The 27,618-nt window shown below is 42.7% G+C and overlaps 1 protein-coding gene and 1 long non-coding RNA gene across 6 annotated transcripts; one reads left to right on the forward strand and one right to left on the reverse strand.

The window, feature by feature from the left end:
* Positions 1–1,229: 1,229 nt before the first annotated feature.
* Positions 1,230–19,510, forward strand: VSIG4 (V-set and immunoglobulin domain containing 4). 5 transcript variants are annotated; one of them, XM_007991925.3, is made up of 8 exons: positions 1,230–1,391; positions 7,400–7,756; positions 8,478–8,759; positions 13,124–13,186; positions 13,706–13,783; positions 16,100–16,204; positions 18,385–18,406; positions 18,630–18,847. In XM_007991925.3, the coding sequence occupies exons 1-8, from the start codon at positions 1,322–1,324 to the stop codon at positions 18,658–18,660; spliced, it is 1,008 nt and encodes a 335-aa protein (XP_007990116.1). In that variant the 5' UTR covers positions 1,230–1,321; the 3' UTR covers positions 18,661–18,847. The 5 variants fall into 5 exon arrangements, with proteins under 5 accessions (XP_007990116.1, XP_007990115.1, XP_007990114.1 ...); XM_007991924.3 differs by having other exon boundaries at positions 18,559–18,643; XM_007991922.3 differs by having other exon boundaries at positions 1,232–1,391; positions 18,746–19,510.
* A 2,657-nt stretch (positions 19,511–22,167) lies between these two features.
* On the reverse strand, positions 22,168–26,246 carry LOC119622495 (uncharacterized). The gene is made up of 2 exons (XR_012091964.1): positions 26,117–26,246; positions 22,168–25,338 (listed from the first exon to the last, which is right to left on the reverse strand). It is a non-coding gene; the product is annotated as an uncharacterized lncRNA (long non-coding RNA).
* Positions 26,247–27,618: the final 1,372 nt, after the last annotated feature.

Below are 27,618 nucleotides of genomic sequence, written 5' to 3' on the forward strand. Positions count from 1 at the left end.
GAGTGCAGTACTCTAAAAACAAGGAACAACCAGTCAAGGGGGATTGGGCCCTAGAGGCAGAGGTGATTGATAGAATTTCATGTAATAATGGGTCCTGAAATGCTGGAATGTCTCCTTAGCCCGTGCAAGCTCCAAATCATCTGTATGCAGTCACCCCTTGGCAAGTATGTTTCTTTATATTCCCACTCCCCATCTCTGCACAAACTCTTCCCTTCCCTGACCAAAGCCTTTCCTATCCCTCCAATGAAAAAGTAAACTAAGCTTAGATGCTACTTACAGTGCAGTATGAATTTTTTGGATGTATTTGTGCTTTTGAAAGTGCTTATAGTTTCAAAGCTTAGTAGACAAAGGGCAGTGCCAAACCTAGTTAGACTGCTGATGAAATTACAGTCACTCTGGGGCCTGTGAAGAGGAGCAATTTCTGGAGCACTTGAGCTTTGCTAGGAGGCATAATATCACTCTATTGTAGGTTAAGGGCCTGTACCAATTGGAAGTCAATGAAAAATTTGACCTAATAGAGTGTACTACTAATGGGCTGCTGCACTGGAGGCTGGGCTTAACTTTCCCTTAAAAGAAGTAAATAATAAATAAATTCCTTATGAAAAAGCATAGAGAATATTAATGAAAATGAATTCTCCCTTACCAGCAGAGAGGTGGAGCCATTGTAGAAAGTGATTCAAAGAGCTTCCCCAATATGAGATATGAGGCATATTCACCCATAACAGCCTTATCCATTGGCTTGCCAATTATTCAAGTTTTGATGTGTAGAAAGCCCTTTAATACACTAAGCTGTTGTACTCTTAAGCCCAAAGGCACACCAGACCCAACACGCTGTCCATTTGCATAGGCTGCACAGGCAAGGGTTAACAGTACAAATGATGAAAATTGGATAGGCCAGCAAAGTTGTTTCCTTCTCCCTGGGCTCACCACAAAGGAAAACACTCCCATACTGGAGTGAGAAGACTCATCCCAAAGGTCACCCCCACAACCTCTGAGTCTTGTGGAGGAGACTCAAAATAAATACAGCCTGGGAGATCAAAGACCAGAGAGCCCCATTGGCTCCAGGGAAAGTCAAGTCAATACCCTAGCAGGGGAGAAGAATTGTTTCACTCACCCTGGAACCTCCAACGCCAGGAAAGTGGGGGAAGGGGGGCACCCCACATGACCTGTGCTGAAATAGGGAAGGAAGGGGAATGTGTGATGGGACTAGGAGTTTGAGTGAGAGATATAGGGAAGGAGGGGAAGTAAACACACACAGACACTGGTGGCCACCAGAAGTTTGAGCCTCTTTGGTAGCTGGAGGCTGGAAGAAAGGACAGAAATGGCTCTGGCTGTGATGGGGATCTTACTGGGCCTGCTACTCCTGGGGCACCTAACAGTGGACACTTATGGTAAGGCAGAAAGTGGGGTCCTGGCTGCCATTGCTGGCTTAGGCAAAAGGCTAGGGGGTTGGTGTTTAATATCTACTAAGGAAAGCCTATTCCTGCTGGGCAGGTGAGTGTTCTCAACCAAACTCTGCAGGTTCTCTCAGCCTTGAGCAAAAGGGACGGACGTAGTTGAAGTCTGTTGAAGAAGTCAGAAGGCAAGTTTGGGCAGAAATTGAAAAAGGATTTTTCTCTTGGAAAACATCTGCATGATTTTCTAGGGCTTGTATCTCAGGGGCATCAAGAAGGCTCCCAGTGACACCCGAATTTTTCCTCCATCTGTGTCTCTCATCTAAAATTCTACCATTAGACTTAACCCCTCTGCTTCCAAGCTTTGGTCTCTGTTAAAATATATAGTCCCTGAAGAAGGAGTGTTTTCTAAGAGTTGGATAGGATTGTAGAAGTAACCTATACCACCCTTCATTGTCATGAGTAAGTGCTCAGAAACATTCAGTAGTGATTGAGATTTCACTGTTCACTACCTCCCCAGACCATCTAGTCTATCCAGGAGCAGCTCCAACTGTTAGAAAGTTATTATTTGTGTTAAACTAAATTCAGTTCCCTCTGACTTCCATCCAAAAGCCCCAGCTTTGCTTCTTGGGGCTACACAGAACATAGATACTTCCTTGCCCTGTGATAGCCCTTCAAAGGCCTGAAGACAAGTACTATATCTCCTTGACTCTTCTCTCCTCCAAGCTGAACAGCTCCAGCTTTTTCAACTGGTCTTCATAGGACTCGGTTTCTTACACATTCCTGGGCTAACTCACTTCCCTATAGACATGGCTCAATTTGTCTGGGCTATTTATGGGTTGGATACAAATCCCAAAGGAGGATGGACTATTCCGTAGTCGCTTATTTCCTTGGAGCTTGGGAAGCTCCATCCTCATTTACACTCCTGAGAAGTGAGATGGATTTTCAGGAAACTAAACCTGGGTAACAGCTAAGTGAGATCCAATATAGGCTAAAGGGGGTTTTTGCTACTTCCCTATCATCCCTAGAGAAAAAGGCTGGATAGGTGTTAGTTTGGTGTCACTTGTGAGGTCAGAAAGAATCCAGCTTTCCATAGCTGACTCTGATTAGGTTACCCTATCCTGGGGCTCTGTGACCCATCAGACTCTGGAACCTCAGAGTTAGAAAAGACTCTGAATTAAGTCAACCAAAAGAAAAAATAATTTGCCCCCAAGCCAAAGAGCATTAGTGGCAGAGTTAATACTCCTGAAAAAATATTTTTCTTTCTATAACTACCATATTTCCATTCTCTAGTAGGTTTTATAATGTATCTCTCTACCTTCTCCAAGTCTGTTGGTGTGAGCTAGGGCTCAAGCCTGGGGCTTGAGGGAGCGTTTTAGAAATGTTAAATTTAAATCCTGTGTTTGTGTGCGTGTGTGTGTGTGTGTGTGTGTGTGTGAGAGAGAGAGAGAGAGAGAGAGAGAGAGAGAAAGAGAGAGAGAGGAGAGAGTACTCATGTGTCTTGTTCCTTCCGCAGCCTATGAGCTTTTCTAGACCTGGAAGCAGGCCTTCCATTTGTATATAGAATTTTACACTATAGACCTGAGGCTCAGGTTATGCTGAGCTGTAAATAATACCTTCCTTCTCCCTGGACCTCACTGTTCCCAGCCCATCTGTACAGTGAGGAGGTTGACTTGACTGGCCTCAAAGGGGTTTCTCAACTGGACAGCTCTGTGGGACTGCAACGTCACTGCTAAAAAGCCTGTAGGGGCCAGAATAAGCTGCTAGCCTCTTCCTGTGGGGCTAAGAGATATGTCAAGATAATCAAAATTTTAAAAGTTCTAATCTTCACATTTTATACACATTTTAAACATTTCAGAAACATTTTATAAACATCTATTATATAAGCTAATCCTCTATCCGGGAGGCATTCCAGGAAAGGGAGAGAACCCAGTCATGTGGGGGAATGGGATAGAGACATGGAAAATGTCACCCTCTTTGTGATGACGGGAGGAAGGGGATTCAGAAAGAGACCTAGAATGGGTCTTATAAAGGAGCACACACCTAGTAAATTCAGCCTTTTTTTTCTTCAGTGCCATTACACAGGCGTCAGACATTTGCTTTTATAAGGCTGGGACCCAGGACCACAATAAGCTCAATACTGTTCCCTCTTTCTCAAGCCAAATCCTCCGTCAACAAAGCTCCTTGAGTCAGTATCCAGCGCTGGTCTTTCCCCTGAAGAAGGCCAATATTTGAAGGAAATACAAACATTTCCTGAGGGAGGAGAGCAAAGTTCGGGCATTATGGGAAAGATTTTTCAGAAAGCAGCTGGCAGATGGGGGCATATTTTTTTTGCAGACAATCATGGGATAATATCTAACCCTGAGATAACATCCAGAAGCCATGTCAGGTAGGCCCAGGTAAGAGGTTGCTGGTTTCTATTGTGACTGATAGTTTAATAATTTAAGAAGGTAAGAAAGCAGTGTAGCTTCTGAAAACCTGTATTCTAGGCCTCTAGGCCTAGCTTTGACCTTGCTATCCGTGTGACTTTGAGTAAGCATCTTCCTATCTCTGGGTTTCAGCTTACTCATATGTACCATAAGGGAATGTAACTAAGTGATTTCTAAAAGCTCTTCCAGCTCTGCCATTCCAGAAGACTCCAAATTCTATCCTCTTTTGTACCTCAACCCCTGTTATACCAAGTGGCTTGCCATTTGGTGGTTTTAAGGTATCCATAATGGGCACAGTGTTCTGCCAGGAGGTGGGGGGTTTCCCGAAATGGATTTTTCATACCCAATCTTCCAGGAAAACCAGGAGTATTGTTTAATTTGGCCAACAGTTTACATTGGTTGCTAAGACAGCCCTGTTATTGGAGACACAGGCTGTTGTTTCCTCTCTGGCTGCCCTACAACCCACAGACAACCTAGTACCTGCCCATAACTCAGTAGATTGTCTCAGACAGGAGAGAGTGGTTCCTTACCTTACCATGTGATGACTTCTCCTTCATGCCAATATTAAATCTGACAACGTTCCAACCTAATGAATCTGTTTATCCAGGGAATGACATATTGAAGACTGCTATAGGATCGGAATAATTTAAGACAACTACAACAAGTTTCACTTAGGGCATGGGACAAGACTGACATGTATCCAGCACCCACTGAATGCCAGCCACATGCTAGGTGCTTTCACATGTATGAACTCATTTAACCTTCACAATTATTCTCTATAGAATCTTTATTATTATTTCCACTTTACTGATAATGACCTTAAGTTCAGATAGGTTTGGTATTTTACCCAAGGTCACACAGAGAGATATGTGGTAAGGCAGACCTTGCGCTTACATGAGTGGTATTCCTACTACATCATACAGTTCTTCATTACCCTCCTGCTCTCATTAGGGACTCCTACTTGATTCTAAGAAAACTACAAGGAAAGGTAGAAGGTAAAAGTCAGTGGTATTGTGGTTTACTTCACTTTGGAGATCAAAGAACATGAGGAATAGTACAATGTCATTTTTCTTGTGATGCCCTGTACCTATAATCCAGTCACTATGCAACTAATGAAGCAGGAGGAGGAAGAGGAGATAAGAATAAGAAAAAGGAGAAGGAAAAAAAAGGAACAGAAGCATAATGGAAGAAAGAGTGGAAGAAATAAAGGAGGAAGAAGGGAGGGAGAGGAAAAGAAAAATAAGTAAAAGGGGGAAAAACGTGCCATTTTGGGAAGTCTAGTTACAAACTCTGTCCTATTCATTCTGAGATGGAGGAGTCAAGCCTGACCTACTTCCAGAAGTGATTTTCAAAACTGAGAAATTGAAACTAGCTAGCAATTTTTTTGATAGGCCACACTGAGCTTTGTGAGAATTTCCAGCAAATTCCCAGGAAGGGAAAACACAAGCCAGGCCTTGTAGCTCCCCTAAGGTCAGAAGGAAGACATGCATATGCATAGACAAAGGCATTTTCAACTGCTCCAGATGTCCTCACAGCAGAATGCTGCTTTGTTGCCCAAGAGGGGAATGTGAGAGTGCTTTTCAGAGAAGAGGAGGGACATTGGGAAAGTTCAGAGGAAGATTAATGGGAAATAGCCTATTAAACCAAGAGGCTTAGATAGTTTTCATGGGGTTTAAGGATGGTATATTTGTGCTTGCATGTGGCCAAAAATATGCATGGGCATGTGTGTCGATGATAATGAAAAGCTACATCTGCAATCACATGGAGGTGTGAACTGTCTATAGCACAGTGAAACCTACTACCTGGTGAAAATTTACTGCCAGCTGGAACATATAATTATATAACTTCTATTTCTATTATAGTCTATTAGCACTGGACCACCTAAGATTAGAAGGGACCTTAAAGAGCAATGCTAAGACCCAAACAAAGCCTAGAACTTCCCCAGACAGCTTAATTCATCCATAGATAGCTCTGATTAATCACAAAGTCCATTGTAAGGCAAACCATCCCTTCTGCGATGTGGAAGACAGAAAAGAATATCATAAAAAGAAATAGAATTAGGAAAATAGGGCTAACCAAAATCTGCCCCTCTTGTATTCCCATTTGTAGGTCTGAGTTCTGCTCTCTGCCAAATTTGAAGCATTCCAGGGAGTATGTAGTGGATCTAGCAACATGGACTTATGTTTATTTATTCTTTTCTACTCAAGGGTTTTTTCCTGGGTAAAATATGCTATTGATATTCTAAGAGTCCCTGGTGAGGGCACAGGCTAGAGGCTTGACTTTAGTATCTCTATTAACAGAAGCCATGATGCTGGACAGTACATTCTGGGAGTTAGAAAGCATACACTCAACCCATCCAAAAGATTTCATCTTCCATTTGCTTGACTGAATACTGGGAATTCTAGGCTCAATTAGCAGCTTTTGAATAAATATGACTGAATAGTAATATCTCATATCTTTGAAACCACCTCTCTTAGGAGAGACATGAATATATTGCCTAAATATACCCACCCCACACTCCTGGCCCCAGTTAAATAAAACAAAAAAATCTTAAAAATAAGAGCTTATGGATGGAAAATTCTGATGGGAGGCAATGGTTGTTTCAACATCCCCACCTCCTTCCCCCACCCCCATCCCTACCCCTAAGTGTTTCCTTCTCAAGCACGACAAAGAGCAATCTCCCATTGCTTCTATCACCATCCCCACTACAGCCAGCTTCAGGATTTCACTCAGAACATTTTCCTCTCTAGACCAAGAATGGATGCAATCTTTTCCCCCTCAGGATGAAATTTTCCTATGTATCCTTGCTAGGAACTAAGAGAAATCAAAAGGAAAATAAACAAAAGAAATCGGGGAAAAAAAGTCAGGTTTACAAAGTGCAGGTTTCAAATTTAACAATAAATAATGATTTTGTTAAACAGAAATGTATATCCAGACTTCTTCCTCTCACCTGTTTCTACCCTCAGTATTTCCTTTTTCCTGTCTTTCAGAGAACAGCTTAGGGTTGAGACCCCAGTCACTGAGTATTTCTAAGGGAACAAGAGAGAATAACCGGGCAGAGGGCCCCTTCTTGCTGATCTCAAAAGCCTACACTTTTCTCCAGGTGCATATTTACACAAAATGAAATAGTCCAGACCCAAATGCTTAGCATTTTTGCTTCCACATCTCTTTTGGAAAATGTGAAAAGAAATTTTTTTCATGGATTTGCAGAATGACAGAGTTGATAGAATATCTAGGGCATCTACCATCCAAACTCTCCACATTATAGATGAAGTAAATGAATCTTCCATGGTAGAAAGTTGACTTACCTAGGATCACCTCCATAGCAAGACAGTAACATAAAAAAGGTCTTGAAACTCACAAATCTAAACAATGTTAAAGGTTTTCATTCTGAAGACTGGTTCTGATTGACGAGAAGGCTGGCAAAGAGCAAAAGGGCACAGGTACACAAAAGTGTGATAGAAAGAAAGTTGAGTGTTTTTTCTCAGAAACCTTTTGAGGTCTGTCGCTGCCACCTTAGTTGCCGGATAGGTATGCAATCTACGTTTGCTTCTTTCCTCTGTTCTGCTTCTTCAGGCCGTCCCATCCTGGAAGTGCCAGAGAGCATAACAGGACCTTGGAAAGGGGATGTGAATATTCCTTGCACCTATGGCCCCCTGCAAGGCTACACCCAAGTCTTGGTGAAGTGGCTGGTACAACGTGGCTCAGACCCTGTCACCATCTTCCTACGTGACTCTTCTGGAGACCATATCCAGCAGGCAAAGTACCAGGGCCGCCTGCATGTGAACCAAAAGGTTCCAGGAGATGTATCCCTCCAATTGAGCACCCTGGAGATGGATGACCAGAGCCACTACACGTGTGAAGTCACCTGGCAGACTCCTGATGGCAACCAAGTAGTGAGAGATAAGATCACTGAGCTCCGTGTCCAGAAACGTGAGTCACTATGGGGGTAAGAAAGTACTGATAATCAATGAATCAATAGTGGATGTAATTCTAGAAACTCCTGAAAAACCCAGAGGCCTTTGTTTATCTATACAGAGGCTCTCCACAGGTATATGTGCTTATCAGAGAAAGTGAACAGGCAAAGAATTATTATGGTTAGAATTCCCATGGTTAAATTTAAGAAGTGCTGGGAACGGTTCCTGACCTGCAAATCTGTATCCCTTCAAGTGTCCCAGAAATGCCAGCATCCATAGCCTAGTTACCCTGCTTGGGTTCTGGGATTTACAACTCAAAAATGAGTATATTTAATTTGTAGATAGATGCTGATAGAGAAGCTCTGGGGAAAGGGAGGCAGAGGTTAGCCAGGATAAGTTTGCTTGGTGGACAATTTTACAAAGGTCTGGCCCTGAAAACCCGCAACTGCAAAACTCAAAACTTGAGCCCCAGAACAAACTACATTATTTTTAAAGGTCAGTTGATTTTTACTTCCAAATATTCCAAAATCCCAGGTAATACCAAAAGGTACCTACCTTCAAAGAAAGCCATTTTGTTTGTATTACCCTTTCCTTCCTATTTCCTCCAAAGTCAGAAGCCCCCTTTAGTTCCAGTTGCAGATATATGCATGCCCTTATGCCCAACAAGAGTGATTTGGCCTTGTGGTCCCATATCCTTATGACTGCCCAGAGTTTCCTGTCTTGTCTTTTCTTCACAGTCTCTGTCTCCAAGCCCACAGTGACAACTGGCAGCGGTTATGGCTTCACAGTGCCCCAGGGAATGAGGATTAGCCTTCAATGCCAGGCTCGGGGTTCTCCTCCCATCAGTTATATTTGGTATAAGGAACAGACTAATAACCAGGAACCCATCAAAGTAGCAACCTTAAGTACCTTACTTTTCAAGCCTGCGATGGTAGCTGACTCGGGCTCCTATTTCTGTACTGCCAAGGGCCGGGTTGGCTCTGAGCAGCACAGCGACATTGTGAAGTTTGTGGTCAAAGGTGAGTGGCCCTCTTTCCTGGTGAGCATCTTAACAGACCAGTTTGAACCAAAGACACCTCAAAATGTGCCCTTATGCAAAAGAAGAATTGGGAGAACAGGGTCCCAAGCAGGCAATGGTTGTACAATCCCAAATAAAAAAAAAAATGGGACTGGGGACAACAGGGATAGAGACATTGCCCGTCATGCCATAGGTTAAGTAGATAAAGACAGTGAAGGAAAGAGTGAGATTTACTAGCACATTGTATTTGCCAGACACAAAGTACAAGAACTTGACACATATTTTCTCATTGAATCACCACAACTGTCCCATGAGATAGTGATCATTACTTTTACTTTACAGAAGAGGAAATAGAGTCAGAAAGGGTAATCTACTTGCCTGTGGTCTCACAACAAGGAAGTATAAATCTGGATTTGCACTCAGATTTCATGCTCTTTCTACTATGTCTGATTGTTTCTCATGGTTGAATCTATATTAGATCCTGGGCACCCTTCGAAAGCTGTTTTTTTTGTTTGTTTGTGTGTGTGTGTGTGTGTGTTCTGTTCGTTTGGTTATTGTTTTGCTTGTTTGATTAGGCTTGATCTAATATATTTACATGTTTTCTTTTAACTTCCCTCCCCCACTTCATTGTAAAGCCAAATACAAGTTCTGGTTGAAGTATCCTTGAAGATGGGTTCTGGTTCATCAAGATTTGGCTATTTCTTACAGCACTGTCCTGGGAGCACTACGAACTATGCATATAAACACTGTAAGCTGAGGCTTAAATGAAGAGTCCAGCAGTGATATGTCCAGATGAGTTTTCTTAGCTTTCAAGAGATATCCTTGGAAAGAAAGACACTCCAACAAGATTACCATTGCCAAAAACATGTTGGAAACTAACTGATTTTAGGGAATTGCCCTCAGAATCATCTGAAAATTATTGTCTTCTGAGGATAGATCTGTATAAGGAGAGGACGTAAAGCTAGCCCAAATGGCTTATTACCATTTGGGCTAGGAGACTGATGTTGGTTTGAGACTCTTGTGTTTGCCTGGAGGAATTTGTTTCCCAAAGTTAAGCTGTAGTGAGGATGTGTGTGCTGTAGATCATGGTTTGTTAGTTTGGGGAGGAACAAGAGTGGTCCACCCTGAAACAGTTATATGAACAGTGTCCCAGTTCTCTAAGAGCTGACAGTCTGGTCAAGCAGAGAGGGCAGGGCATGACCAGAAAGCCCAAGAATGCATACTTCATAAAAAGACTAACTGAACATTCTCGCCTTTCTGTGACTTCTCAGACCATCTAGGCAAGAACTTGCTCACAGTAAACCCGCCTGCCTATTCCTTCTCACAGTCAATGCTTATCACAGTGCTGTTAAGCAGTGCTCGCCATTGCCCCCTACTGATAGATAAGAAAACTGAGGCTCAGGGAAGTTATTCTCAGCCTTCCACTCTTCCCTGCTCTGTGAGCCAAGGTAATCTTTCCTGGCTACCTCTACCTGCCTCCCTGTCCACCCAACCTTGTCCCCTGAGTCTGACTCCCTGTTTCACCTCTGCCCTATGGAACTCTCAGCCCTTCACCCTTCCACCTCACTCTGCACTGTTCTTTAGTTCTAGAAGGACTCTGGAGGCCCTGCTTTTGCTCATATTCTTGGACTGCTGAGCTTTGCTGACAAACAAAACAAAACACAGATATGAATTGACTCCACTTTAATTTGATGCTCTGCGACATCCACTGCCTGCCCTCATACTGTGTGTCTATCTATTTGCTTATCTTTGTCTCATTCCTCGTAGCAGCTTTTCAGAACATTTCTACCTTATTTAAGGATCCCAGCCCCACTCCTAAAAGATAAGGTAACTTCCTTCCTCTATAAGAAGGTCCAGGCCCTCTTCAGATGTGAATTTTATCAACTACCCTCCTCTCTGCCTTGATATTTCCCTATCCATTTCCTCTTGGCTCAGAGTAAGGTATGCTTTGCTCCTCTCCACAACAAGCCCCTCCTCCTGAACTCAGCATCAGCTACTCCAATGCCCTGCAATACCCTTTATCCTCTACCTAAGTCAAATATATATGCATGCATAATATATCTATACATGTCAGTATGCAAGCCTAATACATACATATATATATATTATTAAAAAAAATTTTTTTCTCCATCTGCCACCTAATCTCTCCTGTGGTCACTACCAACCTTCTCATGAAGGTAGCTTCCACCAGCTGAACCTCTCAATTCATTCACCACACATAACTTTGTAATTTGGGGTCATCATTAACCTCTGTATCACCAAATCCCAAGGCCTCTGCATTCATACTTTTCCTCCTCAACATCTCTGTGACAGTGGTCCCTGTTGGCCATTTATTCCTCCTCAGTATTCTTTTAGTCACTGCTATCAATGACACCAATTTCTCTTGGTTCTTCTAAGACCTTCCTGAATGATCCTTCTGAGACACCTTTGCTGGCTCTTTTTTCATTCACTCCTTAATTGTAAATGTACTCAAAGACTCAATTCTTATTCATCTCTGCATGTATTTCTATATTATCAGGAGATTTTATTTACTTCTGTGGCTTCAAATATCACCTGTAGGCTGATGACTCTCAAACCATAATATTATCTGTAATTTTTTTTCCTGACTGCTAGATCTCAGTGTCTAGTTACCTTCTGGACAGCTTCATTTCTAATCTCAGCTTGTTCAAAACTGAATGTACCTTTTACTCACCAAACCTGTTCCTCAAACCTGTTAGAAAACACAGCAGTATCTTTGTCTCCTCCTTATCTTTTACCTTGCATGGTCAAATAATCATCAAGATTACCAAGTGCTGTGAATTCACCTACTGAATCATGTATCTTATTAGGCTCTTTCTTTCTCTTCCTATACCCTCATGGTCTCATATTCTCTTTTAAAAAACAATTTCAATAATCTTCTAAATGTTCTCCCCATGTCCATACATTCTTATGAAATCATCAACTTATTCAATATTTATTGAGTATATATTTTATGTGCTAGATTATAAAATTCAAGAGTGCAGAATTCTACCTGTCTGCTTCATGACTGTTCTCCAGAGCCCAGCAAAGTATTTGGCACAAAGAAGACACTAGACACTAGACGAATATTGTATTTGTTAATGAATGGGCAAAATATGCTATTGCCTCATCTTTGAAAATCCTACCACACTGTTGTCAGAATTATTTCCAAAAAAAGAGGCTGAACAATTTTTGCTTCCTTTCTCAAAAGGAAGTAAACTTTTCTCAAAAGGTGTAACCTTCTGTTACACCCCATGGATCCTTCCAACCAAAGAACAAAGCCCAAACTCTTTCAGTCTGTTTTCAGCCTACCTGTCCAGCTTTATCTACTAATATGTTTCTCCACATCTAAAACGGAGCATGCTGTTTCCTCTGCTAGCAGGAGGGAGGAGCTTATGGTTTTCTCATGTCTTTCCTGAGCAGGTACATGGCCCTGTGCTTGTGTGTGGCCTTCTAGTTTCCCAGAACTGTGTCAGAACTCTTCAAAATCCCTAGAGAAATCTTATTCCTCAACCGTTTTTAAGGCTATTTTGGTTAGTTTTTGTTTGTTTGTTTGTTTCTCTCACCTATTTTCCATTGCCTCAGGCAGCTGGGTGACAAATGCTACCCCATCCCTGGGGAGAGGCTCTTAGCACTGGGTGACCAATAAAACAAGTCTTTTGAGTCAGGTCTTTCAGGGAACCACCAGACAGGCCAAATAATGGCAATTGTTAAAAAATGAAGTTTGTTGGGCCCACTCCAGCACCTGGAATGAGGTTGTATGTTCAAGATTACCTCTGAAGTAGAAGGGGTAAGGGGACGAGGATAAGTTAAAACAACATAAAGCTTGCTGTTCTTACCAAAACTGGAATATTTTTCTTCCATAAATTCTCCCTAAGGTGCTGCAAACCTTTGGCTATTTTGCAAAATTCTAAAAAAAAAGTTGATTCTGTCAAATTTTGCATTATTTCACTGATGTTGTTAAAAGGTAAATTTCTGGAGGTTATTATGCCACCATTTTCACTGATGTCACCCATTGCCACCTTCTTTATGATACTTGCCAAGTTTCTCTCAAGAGAATTAACTACTAGGTCTCAGTTAGAAGTTAGTAAAAAATAAAATATATTTTCCCCTCCAAGTTGACTCACCCTCTGAACTCTAGATACAAGTTACTTCCAGATCTATTAATCCTGGGTTTAAAACTCTGTCCTTGATTGATGTATGAAAGCTGAACAAGCAACACAGAACTTACCAGCGTCATGACAGAAGTGTTGAGACAGGTCCAAGTATGGAACTGAATGGCCTTTACTTACTTCCTCTTTCCCTAGGGCATTAAACTGTTCACCCAAGAGTACAAGATCCCTTGAATCGGTTCCCTTTTCCTTGCAGACTCCTCAGAACTACTCAAGACCAAGACTGAGGCACCTACAACCATGAGACACCCCTTGAAAGGTGAGTTTTACTATTGTTTGAGGAAGTAGTAGAGGTCCAAAATGGTGTCATGGTAGCCAAGGAAGGAATCACAATGCCATTGAATGGCTAATAAACAGTCAATTGGTTCCTCAGCGAGAACATAGCAGTAAAGGAATGGAAACAAAAGAAAGGTAACAATGATGAATATATACTCTTTTTTTGTGAAAACTTCTGAGGCAAAAGGAAAGAAAGAGTTAGAATACTCCCATTGGAAATACAAAAAAGGAGAACACCAAATTCTATTCTGCTCCTAGTTTGACTTGCTGTGTGACTTTGGGTATATTACCTCCCCTCTATGGGACTTCTTCTCACTGCCCACACCTAAAGTAAGAAACGAGAATGCCTCATCTCATGGTACTAGTGGTTGATAACATGGCCAGGCACTCTGGAAAGTACAGCACAAATGGCCAGAGAAGGACTCCAACCTTTGCAACCATCTCTTACCTCTCAGCTTTTTGATAGAAGAGAGATCTCTGACCCTATTTTCTATATTCATAGCAACATCTACAGTGAAGCAATCCTGGGACTGGACCACTGACGTGGATGGCTACCTTGGAGCAACCAGTGCTGGGCCAGGTAAGAATATTGTCAGGATTTCTATCTTTTCTTCTTGACTCTAAGCTTTGTGACCAAAACTTTCCATTATGCACACTGTTCTACAGCATTGAACTCTGCAAGTCATTACCTGCTATGTGCCAAGCAATGGTCAAGGACACTGAGGATGGGTAAGGTGGGTGGGATGTAGAGAGAGAGATACAGATCCAGGGATGAGTGAAGTCAGAGTGAGGTTAAGGGAAGTGATAAATGTGTCCTTTATTTAGTTCTCTGTTGCCATAGTAATATACTTTCCAAACATTCTGAGCAAGAAATAGGGATAGGGACATTATGACATCATGACCTCAGCCAGGTAAGGATAATGGCAGAGCGTCATCGCTTGAGCTCTTAACCAGGGCTCTTCAAGCCACTTGAAGCTGATTTCTGATTCCTCCAAGGCCTTGAATATTCCCAAGTCAGGGTCTCAGAGAATCAAATCCCAGATAAATCTTTTGTGTTTCACCTGCATCTGATAGTCAGTTGGTGTGCATTGACATGACTACATTGACTGTTGAAATAATAGAACACTCTCACACCAGTTGATAATTAGCTGCTCCCCTTAACCCCTGAACCCTCCATTATTACCTGGGGCCGCCTTGTCCCATTCCTCAGAACTCTCTAGACCACCCCCATGGTCATGCAACAAAAGGTATACCAAAGAATCTCTAAGACTCCAAGTCTACAGTAGGCATCTGTTGTGATTGGTTGGAATTAAATAGTTTGATAACTATCACTCCTGGTACTCATTCTCTGCCTGTGTATAATTGAGAGTGGACTTCCAAATGTTCTTTGTACCTCTCCTTTCCTGATTGTAGAGTTTTTTGGCTATCTCTGGGCAGCACTCAAACCTGTTTTATATGCCACATTTGCATTGCCATCTTTGGCTTCAAGACTTCCATAGCTCCATTCCTGTCCCAAAAGAACATCTATTGGGAGAATAGAAGTTAGAAAATGCCTCATAGGGAGTTGGTTTGGAAAAATGAGAAAATAACCTTGGGCAAAGTCTAAGTTCTTAGATATTAGGTCTGCGCCCTATTTTCTCTACCAAGTTTTTAGTACTTGACTTTCTTCAAAAGATAATATTTCTTCGATTTGTACCAGCTTATAACTTGAGTTCTCTCAGTTCCAACAAGACACTCTGAGGACCACAAATACTGGATTCCTAAGACATGATATCTTAGAGTCTCATGAAAACAAGCCAGTTGCAGCAACAAATCCTAAGTACACTGAGGTTCCTTTCCTTACACCTCTCTATCACCTGACCTAGCTTCTTAGATTCAGAATATTATAGCTAAAAGTGCATTAGACATCATTCAATCTTTTCATTGAACTTATGGGGCAACTAAGGCCTAGTAACAAAACTAAGTTTTGTCTAAGGTCACTGTATTCATTTTTCCATGGCTGCTGTAAAAACTTACCCAAACCTAGTATCTTAAAACAGCGTAAATATATTATCTTCCACTTCTGGAAATAAGTCTGACACAATTATCATTGAGCTAAAATCAAAATATCAGTCAGCAAGGCTGTGTTCCTTTTGGAGGGTTTGGAGAAGAATTAATTTCCTTGTCTTTTCTGGCTTATAGAAGCTACCCACATTCCTTGGCTCATGGCCCCCTTCCTCCATTTTCAAAACTAACAATGTGGCATTCTCAAATCTCTATTCCTTTTTACTATGTAAACTAACATACTGACAGGTTCCAGGAATGTAGATGTGAGTATCTTTAGAGGACCATTATTCTTCCTATCATAGTCATATAACAAGTAAATAAGAGATCTAGGACTGGAAGCCCAGTTCAGTTGATTCTTTCAGCTTTTAAGCATAATGGGAGTATGTGTCTCAAGTGGCTCAGTGGAAATATGTTTTGATAAAGAAGGAAGCTGGGGACTTGACCAGAGAGTGTGATGGGAAGAATCTTTGTGGCTAGAAGCAACTGATCAGAATCTTAATAAGGTATGTAGCATTTTTGGTGAAGTTGGAAAGTCAGAATATTATTTTCTTTTTTCTAAAGGAAGGTGAAAACCTTCTGTCTTGGCCCTATAGAAAGCATGGACAACTAGCTCAAATGCCCAGGCCAATCAGCCCACTGTTGAGTCTCTAAGAGCCTATTTACACAAGGCATCCTTTCTCAAGTTTTTCTCATGAGCCTGGAGTTTTTTCTCTCTGGCTAGCTAAGAAGGTTAGGAGAATATGGAAAATGAAAAAGAAAAAGGCTTGGCTTAGTCTGGGTTATTCCTTAGAGTTTTTGTTTCTGGCCTTATTTTCAACCAAATACCACTTGATCTTGTTTTACCATCTAGGAAAGAGCCTGCCTATCTTTGCCATCATCCTCATCATCTCTTTGTGCTGTATGGTGGTTTTTACCATGGCCTATATCATGCTCTGTCGGAAGACATCCCAACAAGGTTAGTCATGAATATGAGAAAGTGGCTTTGGCTCATTTGTTCTTTCTGTCAGTATACTTGAGCCTAAATTCTGTATCAGGCATTGTGTTAGGCACTTCAAGAAGCTCCCAGCCTAGTTTGGGAGTGAAGGTGGGGGTGCAGGGAGACAGATGTTCAAGCAAACAATGGCATAAGACTTATGGAACTAAAAGCACTAGGCTTTGGTACTCAGTCAAGTACAGCCATCTTTCTAATGAGTCACCTTGTAATGATGCAAGAGAAAGAGAAGTCACAATCCCTGCCCTCGAGTTGCTTACAATTTATTTAGGAGATTCAAAGTAGAAACATGGAATTTATCAATAACAATATATAGCAATAGAGGCTATAAGCTCAAAAACTAGAGAAGATAATCAATGCTAAAGGGATCCAGAGGAGAAGAGAGTCATTTAAGGCTTGAGTAATTAGCAAGGGATTTCAGAAGGAATAATATCTTAGACCACATTTTGGAGGATGAAAACAATTTGTAAGGAGACAATATTTCAGGAAGAGAGAACTACATCAGCAAAGTTGTAAGGGCCTAAAAGACAACTGGGAGTGGGGTCATCAATAAAGAAAACTTCTGTAGATGGGCAACAGAGAAGTGCAGTGGGAAAGGAAAGTTTATTCCTGATTATAGAAGGCCTTAAACGCCAGGTTAAATAATTTGGACTTTTTTCACCAGGCCTTGCAAGGGTACTAAAAATTACCAATTTTTTCAAGCATGGAAGTGGCATAATGACAGCACAGTTGTCAGGGCCATTTAAAAACTATGAACCAACCAAGGAGGAAAAAAACTTGGGATACTTGTTTCTAAAAGGAAAAAAAAAAAAACAACTAGCTATCTCTCAATGCCCAATGCACTAGTCATTTTGCCTAACATCAGTTTGTCTTATTCTCTGTACTATCTCTTACTCCAAAATAGCCTGGTTACTACCATGGATCTGATGGATTTCCACCATCAGAAGGGAGCCTTGAATATCTCCTCCCAGGTTTTAATTATAAGCTCTGGCTTTTGCCAGTTAGCATGGTTATCACCATGAGGCTGAACTTGATAGCAGATACCTCACATGATCACAAACCCCAGGGGCACTAAAATGAAAGTATTCTCATATAGTCTTGATGAGGCTAGGCATAAACGTAACCACATTAAATTGTTTCTCTCTCAAAACCCTTCCATGGTTTCTTATGGCCCAGGGGATATAGGTCAAAATGCAGCATTCTATTCCAGGCTCTCTGTGATGTGGCTCTAGCCAATTTTCTCAACCCCCACCACTTCCTTATACCTAGTCTCATTTCCAAAAATTCCTCTTTCCTATCTTTCTATAAGGGAGACGGCCTCAGGGCATCAATTTAATTTAACATAATTACTGAGCACCTATTGTGTGACAGGTGCTGGGCATATTAAGATGAAAAAGACACGACCCTTGCAGTACAGGTGCTCATAGGCCAATGGGGGAGGCAAGACACAGAAATGCAGGGCTCTACCATAAGGCAGAATTCCTGTGGTTGCTCTTGTTTACTTTGTTGTCATTTAATGCTTGAATTTCCAGTTGCATCCCCGAAAAATTATAAGCACCTAGAGGGCAGTACCAAGAAACATCTGTCTTTGCACCAACCTAAGCCTTTGAACCTGTACGGAATATAGGACACTCCTCCTCCACAGACTCTAGGGAGCAATAGTGACCAATACCATGGTTTTTCCTGGGTATATGGTGGGAGTGAGTGCATTTGGGAGTGGCTTGGGTCATGGTCATCGGCATCAGGCTAATCCAGCCCCTTCTTCCTGGTATCCGGCCTTACAGTCAAGTTTCCCACAAGGACTCTCTGGGGATCCTTGGGGGAGATTCCTGGGTAAAGAGCAGGTCCAGTTCCAGTGCCCTCCCTGCACCCATACCCAGAAACTGCTCCAGCTCAATATCCTGAGTCCAAGATGACAAAAGGGATAGTGACCATATGTGCTTCCCCTTCCTTTACCTGATAAATTTGCATCTCTGTGTTTCAATTCACCTCCCCAGTACTTACCAGGTGTTGGAAAGCTGAGACATATTAAAATCCCCTCCTCTGTACCCTTCCTTCATCTTTTGACTGGTACCAGGGATCCATGCTTGACCTTTGTCCACTTGCCATGAAAACTTTTGACATGATTCCTCCTTCTTTTCTAGAGCATGTCTATGAAGCGGCCAGGTAAGAAAGCCTCTCCTCTTCCATTTTTACCTCGTCCTTGCCCTCAATTTTGATTACTGGCAGGAAACATGGAGGAAGGGGGGTGTGGCACAGACCCAGTCCTAAGGCCAGAGGCCTTCAGAGTCAGGACATAGCTGTCTTCCCTCTCTCAGGCACCTCCTGAGGTTGTTTTGGACCCCTGAACACAAAGGATAATTTAGATCCATCTGCCTTCTGCTTCCAGAATCCTTGGGTGGCAGGATCCTGAGAATTAATTGGCAAGAATTCAGGCAGAAGGGTGGGAAACCAGGACACTAGCCCCAAGCCCCTTCTTATGGGTGGTGGGCTCTTGGGCCATAGGGTACATGCCAGAGAGGCCAACGACTCTGGAGATACCATGAGGGTGGCCATCTTCGCAAGTGGCTGCCCCAGTGATGAACCAGCTTCTCAGAATCTGGGCAACAACTACTCTGATGAGCCCTGCATAGGACAGGAGTACCAGATCATCGCCCAGATCAATGGCGACTACGCCCGCCTACTGGACACAGTTCCTCTGGATTATGATTTTCTGGCCACTGAGGGCAAGACTGCCTGTTAAAAATGCCCCACTAGGCCAGGATCTGCTGACGTAATTGCCTATTCAGTCCTTGCCTTCTGCATGGCCTTCTTCCCTGCTACATCTCTTCCTGGGTAGCCCAAAGTGTCTGCCCTGCCAACACTGGGGCCCCTGGGAGTCACTGGCTTTGCCTTAGAATTTGCCAGATGCATCTCAAGTAAGCCAGCTGCTGGATTTGGCCCTGTGCCCTTCTAGTATCTCTGCTGGGGGCTTCTGGTACTCCTCTCTAAATACCAGAAGGAAGATGCCCATAGCACTGGGACTTGGTCATCATGCCTACAGACACTATTCAACTTTGGCATCTTGCCACCAGAAGACCAGAGGGAGGCTCAGCTCTGCCAGCTCAGAGGACGAATTGCATCCAGGATCATTTCTCTTTCTTCAGGGCCAGACAGCTTTTAATTGAAATTGTCATTTCACAGACCAGGGTTCAGTTCTGCTCCTACACTGTAAGTCTAATGTTCTGACTCTCTTCTGGTGCTCAATAAATAATCATAACAGCAAATTCAGTCATGTTGGTCTTCTCTCACAGTATGGTAGGAACTACTAAAAGTAATTAAAGTGAGACTAGTTAAGAAGCCTGGGGCCCCTGAGAGTATGGATGTCACTTTTGCTTTTTTGGTCTTTTCCCTTCCCACACATGCCACTCCTACTTCACTCCACTGGTAAGTCCAGCTGGAGCACAGTGAATACCTGATTAAACAGAACTCCTTTGGCTTCCCTTACCCAACATGTCATCCTGCCAGGTCCACCTGGATGATTCTTCCCACATCAACTGGAAGCCTGAGAAAGAAAAAGTCCTGGGCTGGGCGCGGTGGCTCACACCTGCAATCCCAGCACTTTGGGAGGCCGAGGAGGGCAGATCACGAGGTCAGGAGATCGAGACCATCCTGGCTAACACGGCAAAACCCCGTCTCTACTAAAAATACAAAAAAATCAGCTGGGCGTGGTGGGGGGCGCCTGTAGTCCCAGCTACTTGGGACACTGAGGCAGGAGAATGGCTTGAACCTGGGAGGCGGAGCTTGCAGTGAGATCGCGCCACTGCACTCCAGCCTGGGCCACAGAGCGAGACTCTGCCTCAAAAAAAAAGAAAAAAAAGAAAAGAAAAAGTCTTTCTGTCTCAGGGGACTATGAATGCAGAGACGAAGGGATTTCCTTCTTTCCAAAGTATGGATGCACCACTTCCACTTCTTTGAAGCTTAAAATTTGGGGGGTAGTTGCATTTTTCACAGGTTATCTGCTTTAGCTCCTGTCCCCTTCTTACAATGTGAGGTGGGGATAAGAGCAGGAAAGCCTTTCTCTTCAAGGAGGAATAGGGCTAGGAAGTGTGTGTGTGTGTGTGTGTGTGTGTGTGTGTGTGTGAGAGAGAGAGAGAGAGAGAGAGAGAGAGAGAGTTTGTATGTTTACATAAGTTCCTACACCTACACCTTTAAATCAGGCTCCCCTGTGAGGAGGACCTGTTCTGACCCAGGTCGACATAGCTTTGTTTTCTCCATGTGATTAATGTCAAATCAACTTCTGCACTCTTCAAGGAAGTTGCCATGTTGCTACTTCTGGTTCCCACGCAGCCCCTAGGTCAGTTCATGTTTCACAAGGAGTTGCTCCCCTTTTGCGATGATTACAGAAGTCAAAATAGTACACAAAAGTAACAAAAAGGAGTCCTCCACTTCACCACCCAACATACTAAATCCATGGTAAAAACCTCAACATTTTCTTCATTCCAGACGCTAGCTTCTCCTAGTTGGCGAAAGGAACAACTCTTTCTTCCCTGTCGTGCTTACAAGCCTCTGAAATAGGGTCTCCACCCAGTGGAAACCTCAACTTCCTTCATGAAACAACTTTGTGTCCAGACCCTACAGCCTTTGAAAATAACCATTATCTTTCCCTACTACCCATAGAAAAATGAGTTGCAGGTGTTGGAAAGAGAATCCTGGTTGCATTTTCACCAGTAAAAGGAGCCACACATCCAGGGATGCTTCTCCATAAGAGCTAAGGACTCCCAGGGATATCTCAGTCATTCGTCTTAAAGAGCCTAGAGATTACTGATTCTAATACTCCCATATTAAAGATGAGAAAATGAAGCTCAGAGAGAAACAAAAACACAGTAGTAGAACGGAGACCAAAGGTCAGGCCTGTGAACTCCTCAGTGCATGTATTTATTGCAGCATCTGGATCACCTTTGCTTCAAAACTTCAAGAATTTTTTTAAATGCAGGACAAGCTAGTAAAGAATTCCTATGTAATAGAGATAGTCCACAGCTGCAGGATAGGCTAAACAAAAATCAGGTTGGGACCTTTCTTAGGCAGATGGCTGGTTGGGGAAAGTAGATGAGTGAAAAGAGGAAAAGATCTCCAGAAGATAGGGAAGGTATAAAGTTTCTCTACGACAGTTTCTCTCTACGACAGTTTCTCTCTACGACAGTTTCCCAAATCATGCTTCGTTAAACATTGACACAGGAGAACGCCTGTGGGGGAAAAGAAATTCATGATCAGATAGATACGGCAAAGGCCTCATTCTATGGTTTCCTCTTTGAGTTTCTCAATGCAACGTTAGACTATTAAAGGCTCTGAAAAATCCTACAAGAAAGCACCTGTATAACTCTATGTAATCAAGTAATACCAAAATTTATTTGCCCTCTGAGTCTGCTATTTTGCCTTCTTCCTCCAGCCCTTGACACTGTTTCTCAGGAATAAAAAAATCCTTCATGCTGGCTACTACCTCATATGCTCTATAACATTGTGGTGTTCACAGTTTGATTTTTTTTCAAAATCCAGAGTACAATTTGGCCCCAAAGCCTAAACCCAAAGCTAGTGGACTAGAGGAAAGTCAGTCAATCGGTATATGTTTATTATTTTCTGTAACTAAAGTACTGAGTTTTGGTAGGGGAGACAGCAATCAAAGACATAGCCTTGTCTTCTAGAAGCTCACAATCTAGTTGGGAATTCAAAAAAAAAAAAAACCCTAGAAAAGTTCACTGACAATTCAAGAGTTGTCAGTTGTCACTGACAATTCAAGAGGGCAATTCTCTCCTACTGCTATTAGACTGTAGGAGAGAAAGGGGCACATACCAGGGCCCAGGCAAGAAGTGCTTTATGAATGAAGAAGGAAAAAGTATAAGTTGACTTTCAAAAGTCTCTGGAAACACTGGACTTTAGCTGATACAGGAAATATAAGGAAGAACTGGATAGGCAGATATAAACGGAGAAAGTGTTCCTAGAGGAAAAGACATGTGGAAAAGGGAAGAGGTAGGCAAGATCAAGGAGTATTTAGAAGGCAAGACTGAGTGTCAAGAAAGTGAATTTCTAACCCCTGCTTACTCACATAAACCGTGATGCTTGTGTGAGAATTCTGATGTCCTACATGGGAGACTCTGGGAGGGGAATGTGAAGGAAGAAAATAAAAAAGAATCAAAGAGCACTTCCATTCTTGAACCCATTATACATTTTCAAGTCTATTGCACCACCGTCAGCACTCTCATGGTGTGTGTAGACTCAGCCCAGGGCTGTATTTCCCAGAGATGCTACACTTTTTCTCTGGTGTCCTCAGAAAAAAATGCCTCAGTTCCTGCAGAGTCACATAAAATAACTTATGAGAACTTGGTGCTTGGTGAGCATCCTTGTATCCAGCTGGCAGTCCATTCGTCATATGCCATCTGCCCTGGCCTGGAGCTGGTAAGCATATGCCGCACTTGGGGTATTTGACAAACTGACACTCTACCACACGGAGTGTCCAACTCAGCTTGTCAAATACACGGAGCGTGGCACTGCAGGAGGCCGGGCCAGGAGATTCTGTGGGGAAGTGAGATCTTCCTGGGAGATATGACCCTAGAGGGAAAGAGAGAGAAAGAAGTGATGAAGTCACACCCTTAGCCCCAGGGAGCTTGCTGAAAGAACCAGACAAAGCACCAGAATACGAAAGTGAGCAAAACAGGCATAAAGTTCTTAACCAGAAGAGAGATCCTGAGGATAAGCAGGTAAAGCCCAAGTGACACCCAGTGCTCAGCTGGAAGCTCATCAGGCCTGAATCCTGTAGCTATGGCATTTCTAGGGGTCCCAAGCTTCAATGGGTTCCTCTATGCAGCAAAGATGGGAAAATTTGGTCATCATCCTGCCTCCCTGACTTGAGGAAAGTACCAGACCCCAGAGACAGCATCCTTGCTCCCTCTTCTCGATTCTCCCAAGTTGTGTTTTCACAGTGTTGTGGTTATGCACATAGGCTTTGAGGTTAAACATGAGCTTAAATCCTAGTTCTTCCATTAGCTAGCTAGCCAACCTTCGATCAATCATTTCACCTCTGTGAGTTCAAGTTTGCTACACCCACAAAATATATTAAGTATAGTACCTACCTCATAAGATTATTGTGAGAATGACAGGAGATAATGCATGTAAAGCCTTTGGTTCAGTATTCAATACATAACAAATGCTCAAAAAGCAGTGGTTGTACCACTAAAATGAAAGAAAGAGCTATTGGCAATTGATTTAGCAGGATCTGGACAGGTGTGACATTGATTTCTTGTGGTCTCAGCCTTGCCTAACATGATCCTCTTGTCCCATAGGGACTCAAGAATGGCAGCTATTAAAGTGCCCTTAAAGATCATCTAGTCTCACTCACTTAGGTTATAAATGAGAGAACAAAGGTTCATGTCGGGGAGGAGACTTGTAAAGTTTATGCAATAAGTTTTTTACAGTTCAACAGTATGCCTTATACAGCTTTCCTCATTGGTTATTTTGCCTCCCTTCTCTGTATATCCCTCTAGGAAATGGGAGACACATCAACAAAGAGGGTAAAAACAGGCAATAGCTTTGCAATGCAGCATTTGGGATCAGTGAACCCACAAGCCACCAGGGCAATAAGGAAGCTGACAGGAGCAGGGTCAGGTCTGAGACTTCTGGGAGAATTTCCTTGGCAACAATCAGATCCTGTTGCTAAAAATGCCAGGCTGCTGGTATCAAATTACTGCCCTTACCAGCTGTGGCAGTTGATCTGTGAGCAGGTAGCTGGTCTATATTACATATTGTCATGAAAAGTTGCAAACTTCCCAAGGTTACCAGAAATGGGAAACTGTCCCCATGAGGCTGGAAAGCCTTGTCCCAGCCAAGGCAAGACAGAGGGATTCAGCCTTGTCTTTCAGCAAGAAAACACTCTGTATTTTTTCTTGCTCATTTCTTTTAATTGAATGTAAGGGGGTAACATACCCCTTCAATTTAAGTTCTGGCAGTAATCTCAAAACTAAAGCTCTTTCAGCCCCTCACTTCCTTTTCTACCTACCCAATTCAGCCTAAGCCAACCAGCAGCAAAAGCAGCAGTCATGGTCACCAGATATACCATGAAAGAATCAGACAAACTTGTGTTCTAATGCTGTCTTGGCCATCAACTAGCCAATCATGGCTTGGGGAAGTCTTTCTTTGGGCTTCAGTTGTCTTCTCTGGAAATGGGGACAAGAAAACTTACCTGGCAAAGTTGTTGGAAAGTGTTGCTAAGCTTTCCAGAGCCTCCCACATAGGAGCTCAAAAGGACCCTTGTCTCAGCTCCTGGACCTGTGATTGGAGGCCAGCCAAGCATGCTGATTAACAGAGTCTGAGTTGGGGATGGCAGGGAAGAAAGAAATGGATTGTTACCTTTTTTGTATCATTACCCTCATTGGCTGCCAGCTCCAGTAAGAAGACCTATATAAGGTGGAGGTGTTCACAGCCTTTTGAATGCCCTTTCTGACTTTATTCACCTCCAGAAACCCTGGAAAGGAGGCATGAAAGGGGCAAAAAATTATTAGTACTTTGAAATTTGGAAAGCCTTATAGACAACATTGCTCCAGTATTAATGGAAGGAGTTAGTAGCTGAGCTGAAACTAAACTGATTTCATTTCCACTCTTGCTGTTCTAGTCCATGCCCCTCCAATGGAGTGTGTGTAAGAAAATCAGATTCAGTTGAGAAATGTTCACCAGACCCATAGAAAGAAGAGATAAATGTCTATGTGGGATGATATTAAGGGAATTTGAAAGCTCTTCTCTTGGACAGATATTACTTAGAATAACATCATTTTTCCCCATATGAAATGCAAAATCCTCTATTGAAGAGCTTCACCAAGCCTCTATTGTTGACACAAAGGGTGGGTCAGTTTTTATGGAAGGAATTGGAGGGAATAGACCAGAAGAACGAGGGGTAAGTAAGTGTCTAGGAATCTCTGAACACTCAGAGAGAACCAAGTACCTGAAAGAAAAATAGAAGAAAAGAAGAAGTCTTCAGGACCATGCCTAAAACTTCCAGACTGCCTCTAGTATGAGGAGGCCCAGCTGGGTCAGTTACAGGACAGGTCCTGCTGCTTGATGTCTCAGTCCTCCTAGGATAGAGCAGAAAGAGGACTGATCTGGGAACCACCCAGCTCTGCTACAGATTCTCTGTATGACTTTGGGCAAGTCCCTTTCTTCCTCTTTCTGGACCTCAGTTTTTTCCATAAGTACCTAGTCCCTAAGAGCCTTTCAATTTTGAACTTTTAGGAGTCAAAGATTGGGCTAGAGAAGAGGCTTTCATCTTCGAGTCATGCCTCTCAGAGAGTGCTATATGGATTACCACCAGCACTCTCCTCTTGGATGTGTTCAGTCCCCCCGCCCCACAGTTACATATGCAAAGATTACACTCATCTTCTTTCTTGACAGAGGGCTGACCATCATGAAAATAAGGAATCTAATAACTATGAGTCTCTAGACAGCATTTATCTAATCATTCTTTTCCTCTTTTTAATTTTTCATTTTGCAAAAGGGGTGAAAAAAACTGTGTCCTAGATTGGAGAAAGGACTTAAACAAAGATACACATTGGGAAAATGGTAAAATCAGGACTGCTACTAAGATTTCCTGACTCCTGGGTCCAAAGAACATTCCATTTCCATGTGACTGTGTCCTAAACATCCTATTGTATAGAAAATATCATATCTCCTTTTCCCCTCTACTAGAAGCTCTAGAATAAAAGGCCAGTGGAAACCTTCTTCCTCCCACCTTTGACCTTGATTCCTGAGGAGGGCCTGAAGAGAATGGGATGGGCAGATCCAAGCCACCCTTGGCTGCCATGGACACTGCCCCAGCTTGGGAATCCAAGAAGAGAGGGCAAATGGATACCATACCTGTCAGTGGAGTGGTGCCTTGGTCATGGAGGGGACACTGATTCCCCAGTGCTGAGCCAACCTGCAGGGGCCAGAGGGAATTGGGCTTTATGCCGTGAGCAAGAAGCTTGTGTGTTTTGAAGGGCCTTTGGTGTCTTCAACAGGAAACAGAAATGAGGAAGATAAGACTGAGGTTAGCCAACGGAAATCTGGGTGCAAAATGACAAAACAATGCTGTTGTGAAAGGGTCTGCTACTGCAGCAATAGTAGCAGGCCACTGCCCTGCCTCCACCAACTCCCAGCTGACCTTCAACAGACAATAACTTTCCAAGCTGCAGAGAGAGACAGTAGAAAGCACCTGACTGCCCTAGGCTCTGCCTGTGGATCAAGGAGGTTTTCCCAGAATAATTGAGGGAGATCTGGAATGCCAGAACTGAGACATTATCTAATGAAAAAACCCGTAGTCAAAATTGAGAAATGGAGCCCCTAAGGGATAAAAGAAAATGCCCAGTATCACAAAGCAAATTAGTGGCGAAGCTGAAATTTAAACCCATCCCTATGGACTCCAAATCACGTGTTCTTTCACTCTGTCAGAATACCTCCTGGTCCTGGAATACCATTTTATTTCCAACATCTCTCCTGGCATACAGAACCAGCTACATAGTTTGCAAGGTGCAGTAAAACATGAAAATGATAGGGTCCTTATTTAAAACTTAAGAATATCAAGATGATGACAGCAGAACATTAAACTAAGTGTGGGGTCTGCTAAGCATGGAGCCCTGTGAAGCTGTACAGGTCATATGCCTATGAAGCTGGCCCTGGGGCACAGCTATGACCACAAGCCACATTCTGTCATCTTGGGGCTGGCAGAAGGAAATAATAAATAAGGAAATTTACATTTATTAGAGTACTTATTATATTCTTTTATGTGTATTATCTTATTTATTCAACTACTTTCTGGTATGGTATTATTATTCTTATTTATAAGTGAGGAAACTGAGGCACACAGAAATAAAGTGACTTGTCTAAGGAAACAAAACTAGAAAATAATAGAGAAGGCAGATTTTTCACTCAGGTCTAACTCCAAATATTGAGGTTTTCTTCTACTTTCCCACACTGGCTACAAGGAAGGGAGAAGAAAATAGTTGACTTTGAGAAAGAAAAGATAGTGCCAGATCCCTAAGTTCAACTGTGACCTTCAGGCTAATGAGGGACATGAAAAGTGTGAAAAGAGGGTGAGTGGTTTCCTAGTGCCTCATGTTTGCAGTCTCCAGGAAGTCCCCATTAACAGCCAGGAAGATGACAAATTCCCACCATGCAGTGCCCTCCACCATGAATCTTGATGGCATGAAGGATGGGAGGGACAATGTTTTCAGGGTATACTTTGACAGCTTTCAATGACTGCAGTGCCCTGCACAGTCCTCTGTCTACACTAGTGGAAGTATGGCCCTGAGTGGTACTCAAGCTGTGGTAAATAATCTTTCCAAGCTACATACATTCTTATAAATTCAGGTTCAAAGAAA

The sequence above is a fragment of the Chlorocebus sabaeus genome, chromosome X, assembly GCF_047675955.1.
Source record: "Chlorocebus sabaeus isolate Y175 chromosome X, mChlSab1.0.hap1, whole genome shotgun sequence".
Taxonomy (NCBI): Eukaryota; Metazoa; Chordata; class Mammalia; order Primates; family Cercopithecidae; genus Chlorocebus; species Chlorocebus sabaeus.